Genomic DNA, 14,058 nt, shown 5'->3' with positions numbered 1-14,058 from the left:
CTGGGGCCTGTGTATTTTTGAGTTCATTTTGACTGAGAGGAATGTCATTGCACTTTTCAAGTCACCTGTAAATAGCAACAAAACAAACAAAAACTGTTTATTTTGATGAAATTGCTATTTTTCCAGCATGCAGACTGTATATTAAATGGCCTTTTTCAGTGTGTGAAGAAAAAACTGACTGCTTTCATGTTGGGCTAGTGGATTCAATAATTTTTTCCACTTGCTAGATAGTCAAATGACATTTATGGATTTTTATTTTTTGTTGTTGATCTTTCCAGAGAAACATGGGACTTTGGGTAAGCATATAATGGTTTGACCTCGCCCAGTCTACCTGGGTCAGGCCAGGCCTTCCTTTCATTAATCATAATTTTGCAGAAAAAATGTCAGGCTTCGTTTGAATTTTTTACATTGCTAGCGCGCTGTAGTTAAAAATGCTACTGAAGGTCATCCAACAATTGAAAATACATGCCCAAAAAATGTCAAACAGCTTTTTTATAAAGTAGGCAAATGTCTGGTCAAAAAGTAGATCTTAAATGTATCAGGTAATGAATGTGTGTAGAGTAGAGGATGGGAATTGCTGAGATTGGCTGAAGATATTAATATCTACCTGAACTTGTTCTAATCCATAGTTTACCTCAGCAGTAATTTTGAATTCTGTAAATCCTGTTTACACATTAGGCATTCTATTAATCCCACAAATTAACTGTATACCACAAAATGCAAAAGAAACGTAAATTAAGAAATGGTCACATTAATCACACATGCAAAAAGAGGCAAATCCAATTTTGTTTGCGGCCTGAAATGACCACTTGGTCAATATTTTGACAAACATTTCCTTACGTATAAATAATGAAAGGATGCGATTCTTATTAATTTGAAGTAGCTAAACATGCAGATAACAAATATAAATTACAATTACATGCCTCGACGAACTGAGTGACATAACTATGATACTAACGCCTCAAAATCTACAAGATCTATTTTTTATCGTCGAGCGCCGCTTTAATTCCATTTAGCTAAGAGCACGATTCTATCTTTAGCACTTTTATAAATCTTCACATAAACGCCGAAGACATAAGCTTAAGCCAGTGTTTAAAATAAAATTATAGCACAATAAGAAACGCTTACCTCAGGTCACTGTAAGTTTCTGTTAGAAATGTTTGCGAAAAGCTTCCACCGTTTATCTTCAATTCATTCCATATTCTTCTTTATCGGGGATATAAATAAAGGATATTGCATATCCTTTGTTTGGGGACTCGTAATCGCGTCAAGAAGAAAGAACATTGACAAAACTAATGAGCTCTTCTAATGAGCCCGCAATACGGACCACGGGGAATCCGCTAGCAGGGGAACGTCACTTCTCCCCAGGCGCAACTCCTTTCGTCTGAAAGAAATAAAATCTATCCTCGCCAAAAGAAAATTAAAATGAAAAGAAACTGACAACGCTATCATAAAGAGCATACTCTCAATCCTTTGGCAAAATTTTCTTTTATTTCAAATGCAATTGGTCGTTGAGTAGAAAGCCAACAAACTTTTCAATTGTATTTTTTACTGCCGTACTTTTTCAGGAAAAAGTAATAGTGGCCATTTTTAAAAAACACTATTTAAAAACTACAACTTCGCTCAAAAAGATCCTAAGATAGAGAGAAATTAAAAATGTGATCCGTTCTGGTCACGAGGCCGATGACGTCATAACAATGGGATTGATTAAAAAGTACTTAACATATGAGTAAATACCAACATGTAATTTCTTGTTACCTCACATTTAATGCAACGCCAGATATGCACTTGTACCCAGACCCCTCATTTTTTTTGAAAATTGTACATAGCTCCCTTAATATTTATATTTTGTTCGGTACCTGGGCAGTCCGAAATTCCTCACACCAATGTGCTTCAAACTGCAATGACTGATTTTTCAGTAACAAACTATTTTCGTCACAGTGAGCAAAAAAGAACTTTTGAGCAAAGTCACGAGAGTAATGACGTCATCGACCTACGACTTATACAAGAAGTAATTTATGGTAAGAGTTATATCTATACGACGTACTACTCCTGCTGACTTCAAACTGACCAAGTTATTTGGCATTGACGATTTTTTAGTTGCAAAGGATTTAAGGAAGGTTTTTATTATAATTATATACTGTTTTTTATAATTATTAATAAATAGACTTATGGTGGATTTCCACTGACGCGTAAATTTTTACGTGCGTGAAAAAAATTAGAGACAATGTATGAACGGCCTGCGTAAACGTGTACGCAAGCCGTTCATACATTGTCTCTAATTTTTTCACGCACGTAAAAAATTACGCGTCAGTGGAAATCCACCATAAGGCAAGCCTAAAAGCGGAGCTCCCCGGTTATTTTTCTTTTATACTTTTCTAGACCGATTTTTTTTATTCATGGTATTTTGTTTATATATTATTTTACCAAGAACAACAGCACCAAATACGAGCAAAAATAATTGATCAATCAAAAAGGATTATCAATTAGTAGTCTGTGTATAACCCCCAAGATAAACTATGAACCCTCGGATGTACGAGCTATAACTAATACCTCCACCATTGAACAAGGAACCCCCCCCCCCCCCCCCCCCCCCCACCGAGTTTTCATTCTATTAAGGTGCAACAAAATATTGGTGCACTGAGTAGAAAACCCATAGTGTACTCTACAGGATGGCATAATTTTTGTTACCAGTGACGTCACATGTCGTCACGTGACGTCATTTTAGCATCTTGGATTTTGCCATTTTCTTAGATGGTCAGAAAATAACGGAAATCGATGCTAAATCAAGCTAAATTGCTTATGGAATGCAAAAATAACCAAATCGTATTCTTCTGTTAAAAATATACTGGAACAAATAACGATTTTTCGCCAGACCTCATTGTAATTATGGCTATGTCATGGCAACTCGTCGTCGCTGTTTTTGTTGTTGCTGTTGTTGTCTTTATCTCTTCCTTTACTTAGGAGTGTATTTTTCATAATTTTTCAAAGTATTAACCTTTTTTTTTTCTTTTTCAGCACCAACCCGTACTCCAACTCATGGTGAGTGATGCGATATTAAACAGTTAGAGACTGTTGTTAGCGCTTTGTTTACAAATACACGCACGCAATTGCCGCACAGTGAACGAGAAATTTCGATTTCATTGTGAGACTAAGTGCGTTTTTTTGTAAACAAAACACGAACGGACAGACTCTAACCCTTTTAATTTACAATCTGAGTACACTGCAAGCGATACACGACTTAACTAACTTCAAACAAAAACGTTTATAAAAAGAAGTTTGAAATACATAATTGCACGGGATTAGATCGATAATAAAACAATCACAAATAAATCGTACAGAAATAAAGCTTAAAATGGTTCATAAAATTTTTCATCAGCTGTGGTCGTTCATACATACAGTCAGCGAGAAGCTTGTTCAAAGCACGTCGACGGCTTTCACAATCAAGCAACGAGCAAGTCAATCGTACACAAAAATTGATTTGTCGAGCTACAGTTTACCTTCGCGCTTCAGGTTGTTATCCTCTTCGATTTTGTTTGGTATTGGATCGTTGATAATTTGAGGAACATACTTTTCTTCCACTTTGCAGGCCTTGACACTGAACACTTTTTCAATAATGTACGATTTTCGTAAATTTCCCACACAATTATTTACAATGTCAGATGCGTGGATAATGACGAGAATAACGAATCCTTTGTATCAATTTCCCCCTTATTTTGTTTTATCACTGATAGAAAAAATGGTACCTTTTTATTTCCCTGCAGTTCCTCCAACTTCAATGCCAAGTATTGCGCCTACAACTCCTACAGGTAAATAGTGGTTGAGCTATAAACGTCGTGAATCTCTCCAGTGACAATATTAGTGTAAGTTACGATACAGGTAGACACTAATTAATTACTAATTAAAAACAGCACGCTTACCAACACGTATAGAGTATATATCAAGAGGTGTTCTATACCACAAATTGCATTTTTCTGCAACAAGGTGCGGCTTCGTGTACAGAATGCACACGTACATAGTGCGACGATAATGTATATTCGACGGAATAGAAAAGGATTTTACTCATCGCTATTAGATTATCAATTTTCATAAATGACTACCCTAAGAAAGTATTGCCCTGATCTTACCGAGTACAAGCGATCGTGTGGAAAACCGTCAATAGCTTTGTTCACGCCAAACCTTACTACTTTTCACAATTAACCATGACTTGCGGAAAGCTTTGCTCTTGCCCTCAAGTCTGTGATCTTTTTCTTCAACTTTTGACTGGCCGGATCCAGGATTTTTGACTGGGTGTGGGAAGTCCAACCTTTGATTCAAAAAGCACTGTTGAAACGTACGTTTTTGATGCAAATTATTTCCCCTAAAAAAATCGTTATCCCCAACACACCCCTCCCCTACCCCCGCTCCCACCCACAAACACCAGTCACGGCTGCATGAAATAATTACTTGGCATCTTACAGTGAACATGAAATTCGTAAGTCGTAACAGAAATTCATAGCCAATGCGCATTCAAACCTCTCGCTTGGATTATCGAAAACATTTTCTTTCTATGGGACACCAACGCAAAGGTTTTAACTCAGTTCATGGAACAATCAAATAATCATTATCCTACAACATAGTAAGAAGCAGCAAGGGGAGGCGAGAGAAAGCTGCCACTTATGTCCAGGATTGAACAAAGTACTTGAAAATAAATACTTCATATTTGACAGAACTATCTGTGTTTTGGTGAAATTTTATCAAAAAGGATACTTTGTGATATCTATCATAAAGACGTTTATCTTTTTCATCATACTCTACTTTTTGGGTGTAAATTGTCAGATTACAACTTTAGACAAAAAAAAAATGAGAAAAATGTAATACACCCTTACCCCTTATTTTATCATTATTTTCAGAATGTTCCAATTACACGATCCTTGATGAGTTTGACCGTGCCAAAGGTTACAAGGGAGTAGTTAACAAATGTGACAGATCTCTGTTGAAGGGCTGGTATAGGTTCCTGGGACTTGCAGGAAAGCAGATGCCTGATGCATGTGTGGTACAAGAACGGTGTGGTACGCAAGCGACAGGTTGGCTGAGTGGCGGACATCCTACAGTGGCACAAGGGGCTGTCCAACGCAGTGTGTGTTTCAGTTGGTTATCTAATTGCTGTCGATGGTCTACCAGCATCCGGGTTCGAAACTGTGGAGCTTTCTACGTGTACGAGCTACCCCCAACGCCTTACTGCAATATGCGTTACTGTGGCGACAGAGAGCAAGGTATCATTATACAATTTGCATTGTTTGCTGTACATGTAAAACTCAATTGATAAAAAGTCATGAAAGGCATCCCGTTCTATGTAAGAAGTTGCTATTTTTAAAAGTAACTCACGATTATTTGCCAAAGCAATTGACGCCTGATACCAGTATGGAAGTAAACTTTTCGCTATAGAGAGAGAAATTCGATATTGTTTTAAAAGAAACTTTCTTTTGAAACTTTCAAGCTATTTACATGACCTTCATCATTTAGTCTAACTAACTTATATTTACCATTTTTCAGTGCTAACCCCTAATGCAACTCAAGGTAAGCGATGCTCGAAATAAAAGTGCAAGGGATGTAATAAGGCTTGTATGAAAACCCTTTATTCTTGTAATTTAGAAGGAAATGGGTCACTCCAAACCTCTACGTGTGTACTGTTGTTACCGATTCAAGTTTTTTGTTTTTGCTTTTGCTTATCATCATCATCATCATCATCATCATCATCATCATCATCGCCATCATCATCATCACTATTGTTGTTGTTGTTGTTATTGTCGTTATCTCGGTCCTGTGCTTAGGAGTGCATTTTTCATAACTTTTTTAGTATTAACCATTTTTTTTTCTTTTTCAGTACCAACCCCTACTCCAACTCATGGTGAGTGATGCGCTCAACTAAAATTAAATAGAGTTAAATCGCGCATTGTTCAAGATATTTTTATCTTGTTTTCCTTAATTTCCATAGAAAAAAAAATCAGCAAAAATGAACATGATTTTTTGTAATTTTCCCACACAATTATTTACATTGTCAGATATGTGGATCATGACGAGAATAACGAACCCTTCGTATCAAGTTTTCCCTTATTTTGTTTTACCACTGTTAGAAAAAAATGGTAACTTTTTATTTCCCTGCAGTATCTCCAACTTCAATGTCAAGCATAAGGCCTACAACTCCTACAGGTAAACAGTGGTTGAGATATAAATGTCGTGAATATCTCTAGTGACAATACCAGTGTAAGTTACGATACAGGTAGACACTAATTGATTGTTTATTTAAAACAGCACTCATAACTTCCTTCATTGAACGCTTACCAATACGTATACAGTATGTATCAAGAGGTATTCTCCTATACCACAAATTGCATTTTGCTGCAACATAGTGTGGCTTCGTGTACAGAATGTACACGTACATAGTACGACGATGATGATTATTCGACGGAATAAATAAGGATTTTAGTTATCGTTATTAGATTGTCAATTTCTATAAATGACTACCCTAAGAAAGTATTGCCCTTAACTTACCGAGTACAAGCGATCGTGTGGAAAACCGTCAATAGCTTTGTTTACTCCAACCCTTACTACTTTCAAAATTAACTATGACTTGCGGAAAGCTTTGCTCTTGCCCTCTGTCCGTGATCTTTTGCCTTCAAGGTAGGAAGGAAGAAAAAAAAAATGTTTACTACGGCACAAAGTCTGTAAATTATCTACTTTTGCTATAAATTTTCGTGCCACTAAAATAATGATTTTTCATACTTACATATTTCATTTCAAATATTATATTTACATCACCTAACAAGCTACATAAAAACCAACAAACAAAACTGAAGCATGTGATGTCGATCATCAAGCATTCAAAAATATCTGAAAGACAGTGCTTTGTTTATTCCTAGTTAGATATGTTGTTTCATGTCATATATTTTCCTCTTTAACAGCGGCACCTTGCACATATTACTTGAACCAACGATATGGTAACTTTACCAGTCCAAACTATCCTTCGCACTACCCGAATAATCAGCATTGTACCTGGTTAATCGAGGCTCCTCCTGGCCAGAACATTTATCTACACTTTGGATCATTTGCTCTTGAATATCATCGCAATTGTCAATATGATGTCGTGGAAGTATTCAATGGAAACTCAGGGGCGAGTCCCATGATAAAAAGAGCATGCGGCCGACAGCCACCATGTGGGATGTATAGCAGTGCAAGGTTTCTCTTTGTGAAGTTCACTACAGATTCCAGTGAAACGGATCGTGGCTTTTCTGCTTCTTATTATGCTGTGTCACACAGTGTTGGTAATTATTTCCTATATCTTTAAAAACAGCACCTGTCAGACATTTAATGATGTATACTAGATTTCTGATCTTGTCAAATTTAAAACTAAAAACAAATCTATAAGTACTTACTTTAGAATGCCAAGTTGCCAAATTAAAAATGAAATCATGCAAAATGCACAAGTGCGTCATTATTAAAGTGGAATATATTTATCTTGCAAAGGAAGAGTAAAGAAAATTTAAAAATTGGTGAAAATATAAGACGGTAATCAAAGAGTGTTGTGCAAAATTACCCGTTTTGGTTTTGTTTCCACCCAGGCTACGGTCAGTCTCAAGTCGTTAATTCAGGATCAACATTGTGGTGTAATACGCATACCACTGCATTACCGCACCCTTCAACACATGGTTAGTAAATAATTTTGAACGTTTTTTTTAATATATTTGCTTTTGGGTACGTGGATCGGATACATTATTAACCACGGTACGTCGGTAACTTGTCCTGGCTGTAATTTCTGTCCATTAACGATTACGTACCAATGCAGTATTCACATGACAATGAGTCATATTTCTGTTCTACTTTGTAAGAATATGCACATGTTAGTACTAATTAGTTCTAATTGTTTTGATTCTATTTTCTACAGCAATATCTCCAACGAAGTCTTCTGCTTACATTCCATCAACTGCCTCACCCACTGGTAATACTACACTTCTAAAAATTTAACTTTCAGCCAATCAGTGTGTCCCTTTTTTTACGATATTTCTATTAGACAAATCGATCATATTTTGCATGGTCTACATTCTTAAAGGCTATTACAAATGCTAGGCGCTTTCTCAGTACCCCTTTGGGGCTGATTTACACAGTAGGAATTACTCAGACGCGACAAGCTAACGACAGACGTACGACGTGACTAAGGACCATTTACGACTGTGCGCGTCTACCGTAAGGACGAGGCAGGTTGACCTAAACGACGCAATTCGCGGTATTTACAGAGGGTCGTAAAGGGGTATTCTCATAATGCGTTATTAGCTGATTTAATTTTCCGTGAAACGTGAATTTAACAAATTATTCTTCGTGATCGGTGATCCCAAGGTTTTATCTTTTCCATCAGTGGTCAATCTTGCACATATCTGGAGACTGCGAGTGGCTTTTTTCTCAACTTTTTGGCGCATCATAAATGGTCAGATGAAAACTTTAGACAAAAAAAAATGAGAAAACGTAATACACCCTTACTTCTGTAAAATCGTTACCAGTTTCTAATCGTTTTTTCGTTCTTTTCAGAATGTTCCAATTACACGATCCTGGATGAGTTTGACCGTGCAAAAGGTTACAAGGGAGTAGTTAACAAATGTGACAATTCTCTGTTGAAGCGCTGGTATAGGTTCCTGGGACTTGCAGGAAAGCAGATGCCTGATGCATGTGTGGCACCAGAACGGTGTGGTACCCAAGCGCCCGGTTGGCTGAGTGGCGGACATCCTATAGTGGCACAAGGGGCTGTCCAACGTACAGTGTGTTTCAGTTATTCCAGTTTTTGCTGTCTATTGTCTACTAGCATCCGTGTTCGAAACTGTGGTGCTTTCTACGTGTACGAGCTGCGCCCGACGGATGGCTGCAATTTGCGTTACTGTGGCGACAGAGAGCAAGGTATCATTATACAATTTGCATTGTTTGCTGTACATGTATAACTCAATTGATGAAAAGTCATAAAAGGCATCCCTTTCTACGTAAACGATTATTTGCAATTCACGCTTGATGCGAGTATGGAAGCAAACTTTTCGCTCTAGAAAGAGAAATTCGATATTGTTTTTATAAGAAGCTTTCTTTTGAAACTTTCAAGCTATTTAATTGACGTTCATCATTTAGTCTAACTAACTTATATTTACCATTTTTCAGTGCCAACCCCTAATGCAACTCAAGGTAAGCGATGCCCGAAATAAAAGTGCATGGAATGTAATAAGGCTTGTATGGAAACCCATTATTTTTTTAATTTAGAAGGAAATGGGTCACTCAAAACCTATACGTGTGTACTGTTGTTACTGCTTCAAATTTTTTGTTGTTTTTGCTTATCATCATCATCGTCGTCGTCGTTTCCCTCGTTGTGGCTTTTGTTGCTGTTGTTTTGTTGTTGTTGTTGTTGTTGTTGTTTTCTTTATCTCGTTTTTTACTTAGGAGTGCATTTTTCATAACTTTTTCAGTATTAACCACTTTTTTTTCTTTTTCAGTACCAACCCCTACTCCAACTCATGGTGAGTGATGCGCTAAACTAAAAATATATAGTGTTCAATCGTGCATTGTTCAAGATATTCTTATTTTGTTTTCTTATTTTCATGGAAAGAAACCGAGCAAAAATGAAAAAGCCTTGCCTGATATTATCGGTTGTGATCAATATGCTTATGTGAAAAGTAGGACGTTTTTTGACGCGATTCGGTCTGTTGATGATATCATGGAATTTATCAAACTAACTAAAAGCAATCTGGTATAATGACTGCCTTTCACTTTGAAAAAGCGTTCGACTCCTTAAGTTTTGGAAACTTTAAATCTTTAAATCTTGGGGAGTCTTTCATAAATTGGGTTAAAACTCTCTATTCAAACATTTCCAGCTGTGTTCTCAATAATGGCTTTTCCACTCAGTTATTCGAGGTACAAAGAGGCGTCAGACAGGGAGATCCGCTATCCCCTTATCTCTTCATTATAGTCTTAGAAGTTCTTCTTATAAAAATTCGAGGAGATGACGAAATAAAGGGCATTGTGATAGGAGACAATGAATCCAAAATAACTGCTTTTGCTGATGCATTGACCTCTTTTTTAAAAGAAAATGCCTCTCTTAAAGTACTCCACCCTTGAGAGATTTGGAACTTGTTCTGGCCTAAAACTTAACAACGAAAAAACGGAAGCTCTCTGGCTTGGCAACAGTAACAACAATAGCCAAATTTCAAACATTGATGTCGAAAAAAATAATCAACCCATGAAAATTTTGGGTATCTACTTTACCTATGATTGGCGTAAGGAACAAGAATTCAATTTTGACGCGATTTTAAAATCTTTAAGAAAGACTTAAAACAGCTAACTGGCAATGGATTGATCTTTCTCTATATGGAAGAATTCAAATAATTAAAACATTTGCTATTCCAAAATTTATGTTTCGGGCATCTTTCATCTACTTAAATAAGGATATCGTGAAGCAAGTAAATTCTATAATCTACCAGTTTTTGTGGAATGGCAAGGATGAAATTTAACGTCTGGCCTTAATTAATAAGCGACTATGAAAACGGCGGCCTTCGAATGCCTCATATAGAATCGATGATTGATACCCAGCACATTCAATGTCTTAAGAAATATGTTGATAAATACTCTAGTCCGTGGAAGCATTTCCTATCTTATATTTTAGAGAACCAAGGCGGGAAATTTATTTTGCACTGTAACTTTAACCTGCGATCAGGGGTTCTTTTTTCTTTCTCAGGTTACTGCAACTTTAGTGTAACCGACCTACCCACGGTTCTTCCTAAATTCTTTCGTGATTGTCTCGCCGTCTGGTGCAAGTTAGCAAAGAATGACACACATACTAAAAGTCAATTTGTCGATGAAATCTTATGGATAAATAATCGTTATTTGCGAATTAGTAACAAAACCGTCTACAGTGGAAAAAGGATCTCAAAAGGAATTGTTTGTATAAGCAATATTCTATCAGAGCATGGTAAGCTTCAACCGTGGCCATTTTTCAAAAACAAAGGACTTACTTCAAATGACTACTTATTACTGCTTGGAATATATGCTGCAATCCCTGCCTCTTGGAAAAATGTTCTAAAAATGCTGGAACAGATTTCTTTCAACAAACATCTGACATAAAGGTTCTGGAAACAATTTTTTCTTATTCCACACAAAGCAACATTAGACACTAAAACGAGAACTTTTCAATATATACTTCTTAATCGGATTGTTTATACCAATAAATCTTAAAATAAAATTAGCTGATTCCCCTATGTGTTCCTTTTGCGATGTTGTTGAGGAATCCCTCAAGCATCTATTTTGCTACTGTAGTTTAGTAATTAAAGATTTCTGGATGTCTGTTGTTTTCTGGTTAAATTGTTTAGGTATAAATTTGGATCCTTTAAACGAATCTGATATCCTTTTTGGTCTGACATGTACAAGACCACATTTTCTTCTTTTAAATCATATTATTATTATTGGAAAGAAAATAATATATCAGAGTCGTCTAAAAAGATGTAAACTTTTACTTATTCACTTGAAAAATAAGCTAGAAGCTATAGAAAAGTTAGAACGGAATATAGCGATTAGAAACAATAGACAAAACAAACATAGCAAAAAGTGGCACCCTCTCGTAAGCATTCGTTTTTCTGTGAATATAGATGAAGAACTTTGATCCCGGAAAAGCTTAAAAGTACAGTTCTCTTCCCTTTGTTTCTTTTGTTTTTGTTTGCTTTTGTTTTGTTGTTGTTTTTTATCGATGTAAGAGTAGCGTAAGTGTAAGCATTTAAACTAAAATGTAGTTATATACAGATCTAATGTAAGTAAAGTAAATGTGTGGAATTGTAAGTTAGTGTACGTGGTTGTAACTGTAAGTGTATGTAATTGAATTCAATAAAAAAAAATACATAAAAAGGAAAAAAAAATTAAATTGTTCTTAGTAATTTTCCCATACAATTATTTACATTGTCAGATATGTGGATCATGAGCAGATTATGTTTAACCAATATTATAAAACGGTAACTTTTTATTTCGCTGCAGTTCCTCCGACTTCAATGCCAAGCATAACCCCGACAACTCCTACAGGTAAACAATGGTCAAGGTATATACATCGTGAATATCTCTAGTGACATTATATACCAGTGCGAATTACGTTAAAGGTAGCCACTACATGATAATCAATTTAGAACAACAGTCATTACCATGCGTATATAGAGTGCCGAGTGGTACCCCCTTTCTACCAAGAGAAGCATTTGGCTGCAACAAAGTGGGGCTTCATGTACAGAATGCGACAAGTGTAATTACAAACACGTCAGGTATTACATAGTGCGACGATAATGTCTAATCAGTGGAATAAACCAGCATGTTATTTATCGTTATTAGATCGTCAATTTTCATAAATTACCAGGCACAAGCGATCGTGTTAAAACTGTTAAAACTTTTCTTTACACCAAATCTTACTCCTTTTCACAATTAACGATGACTTGCGGAAAGCTTTGCGCCTGCCCTCGTGTCTTTAATTTGATCCTTTTTATTCAACTGTTGTCCTAAAGTTTGGTCGCAAAAGATTGATTTTCTTTAGACGAAATCCTCAGATAAAATATAAAAAACTCGCCATGCAAAGGAGCATTTATTTGTTTCCATTCATAATCAAGACATCCAAAAATATATAATCGGAATACGTTTTTAAAGTTGAACTCCACCATAAAGCTAAATAAAACAAATGTTAATTGTGACTGAGTAACTGACTTTGCAACAAACTTCTATCTGATCCTCGACTCTTGGTGCTCACCTCTTTTTTATATTTTTTTCTTTTTTTTTTTTAATCGCAAGTATTTTAATGAGAATGCCAAATCAATCCTTATTCAAAAAAAAAAAACAACAACCATCAGTCAAACGCAAATGACCTTAATACACAAAACAACAAACAAAACTGAAGCATTACGTAAGCATGTAATGTCCATCTTCGACAGAATATCAGCAAGTGCCGGCTATGTTTATTCCTGGTTAGATATTTTTTTAATGTGATATATATCTTTCAAATAGGCTTTAATCTTGAATATTTTTCCTTTTGAACAGCGGCACCCTGCACCTATTACTTGAACCAACAATATGGTCGATTTACCAGTCCAAATTACCCGTCCAACTACCCGAATAACCTGCATTGTACCTGGTTAATTGAGGCTCCAGCTGGCTACGGCCGACTTTATCTACGTTTTACATCATTTGCTCTTGAAAGTTGTCGCAACTGTGCGTGTGATGTCCTGGAAATATTCGATGGAAACTCCACTGCGAGCCCCTTGATAAAAAGGGCATGCGGCCGACAGTCGCCACCTAGGATGTTTAGCAGTGGAAGGTTTCTCTTCGTAAAGTTCTCTACAGATTCCAGTGTCACATTACGTGGCTTTAATGCTACTTATATTGCTGTGTCACACAGTGTTTGTAAGTCTTCTTTTTTTTATCTTTTTAAACAGCACCTGTCCTAAAAGCTCAACCAGTTAAAAGTGTAGATTTTAAAACTCGCCTACTGTATAACCACATACGAATTTATAAGAACTTACTTCAGAATAACGAGTTGCCAAATTCAAAATAAAGTCGTACAAAACTCATGCATCGTTATAAACGTGGAACATATGATCCATCTTGCAAAGAGAGAGTAAAATCGGGAATACAAGAGTGTTGTCCATTGAGTCGGTTGCTGGGCCCGATCATAATTTCTGTCGGCATTAATGATTGCGGTTCAGTACAGTATTTAGAGGACAATCGAATCATATCCGGCTTTACTTTGTAAGAATATGTACATGACATAATAATTTATTTCAGTGCAAATAACAACTAAAAAGTACTGATCGTTTTGATTCTATTTCCTACAGCAATATCTCCAACGACGTCTTCTGGATACATTCCATCAACTGCTCCAACCACAGGTAATTCTACAGTTCTCAAAATACGACTTTCAGCCAATCAGTGTGTATCCTATCTTTATGAAATTTCTACTCGACAAATCGATTACATTTTTATGGTCTACATTCTTAAAGACCACAGAAATGCTAAGCGTTTATTCAGTACCCC

The 14,058-nt window shown here is 36.2% G+C and overlaps 1 protein-coding gene across 1 annotated transcript in view; it reads left to right on the top strand.

Annotated features, from left to right (window-relative positions):
- The first annotated feature begins 1,725 nt into the window (after window positions 1-1,725).
- LOC144646039 (uncharacterized) overlaps window positions 1,726-14,058 on the top strand; it is a 30,582-nt gene continuing 18,249 nt past the window's right edge. The window contains exons 1-16 of the mRNA XM_078505564.1: window positions 1,726-1,729; window positions 3,019-3,042; window positions 3,765-3,809; window positions 4,893-5,255; window positions 5,536-5,559; window positions 5,867-5,890; window positions 6,148-6,192; window positions 6,945-7,304; window positions 7,602-7,688; window positions 7,925-7,978; window positions 8,563-8,925; window positions 9,175-9,198; window positions 9,504-9,527; window positions 12,028-12,072; window positions 13,066-13,428; window positions 13,860-13,913. Coding sequence (XP_078361690.1) covers window positions 1,726-1,729; window positions 3,019-3,042; window positions 3,765-3,809; window positions 4,893-5,255; window positions 5,536-5,559; window positions 5,867-5,890; window positions 6,148-6,192; window positions 6,945-7,304; window positions 7,602-7,688; window positions 7,925-7,978; window positions 8,563-8,925; window positions 9,175-9,198; window positions 9,504-9,527; window positions 12,028-12,072; window positions 13,066-13,428; window positions 13,860-13,913 — 1,903 coding nt within the window. The remainder of the gene's footprint in view (window positions 1,730-3,018; window positions 3,043-3,764; window positions 3,810-4,892; window positions 5,256-5,535; window positions 5,560-5,866; window positions 5,891-6,147; window positions 6,193-6,944; window positions 7,305-7,601; window positions 7,689-7,924; window positions 7,979-8,562; window positions 8,926-9,174; window positions 9,199-9,503; window positions 9,528-12,027; window positions 12,073-13,065; window positions 13,429-13,859; window positions 13,914-14,058) is intronic.

The sequence above is a fragment of the Oculina patagonica genome, chromosome 1 (genome assembly GCF_052425735.1).
Source record: "Oculina patagonica isolate OP01 chromosome 1, crgOcupat, whole genome shotgun sequence".
NCBI classification, from domain to species: domain Eukaryota; kingdom Metazoa; phylum Cnidaria; class Anthozoa; order Scleractinia; family Oculinidae; genus Oculina; species Oculina patagonica.
This window is presented reverse-complemented; position numbering and strand designations above follow the sequence as displayed.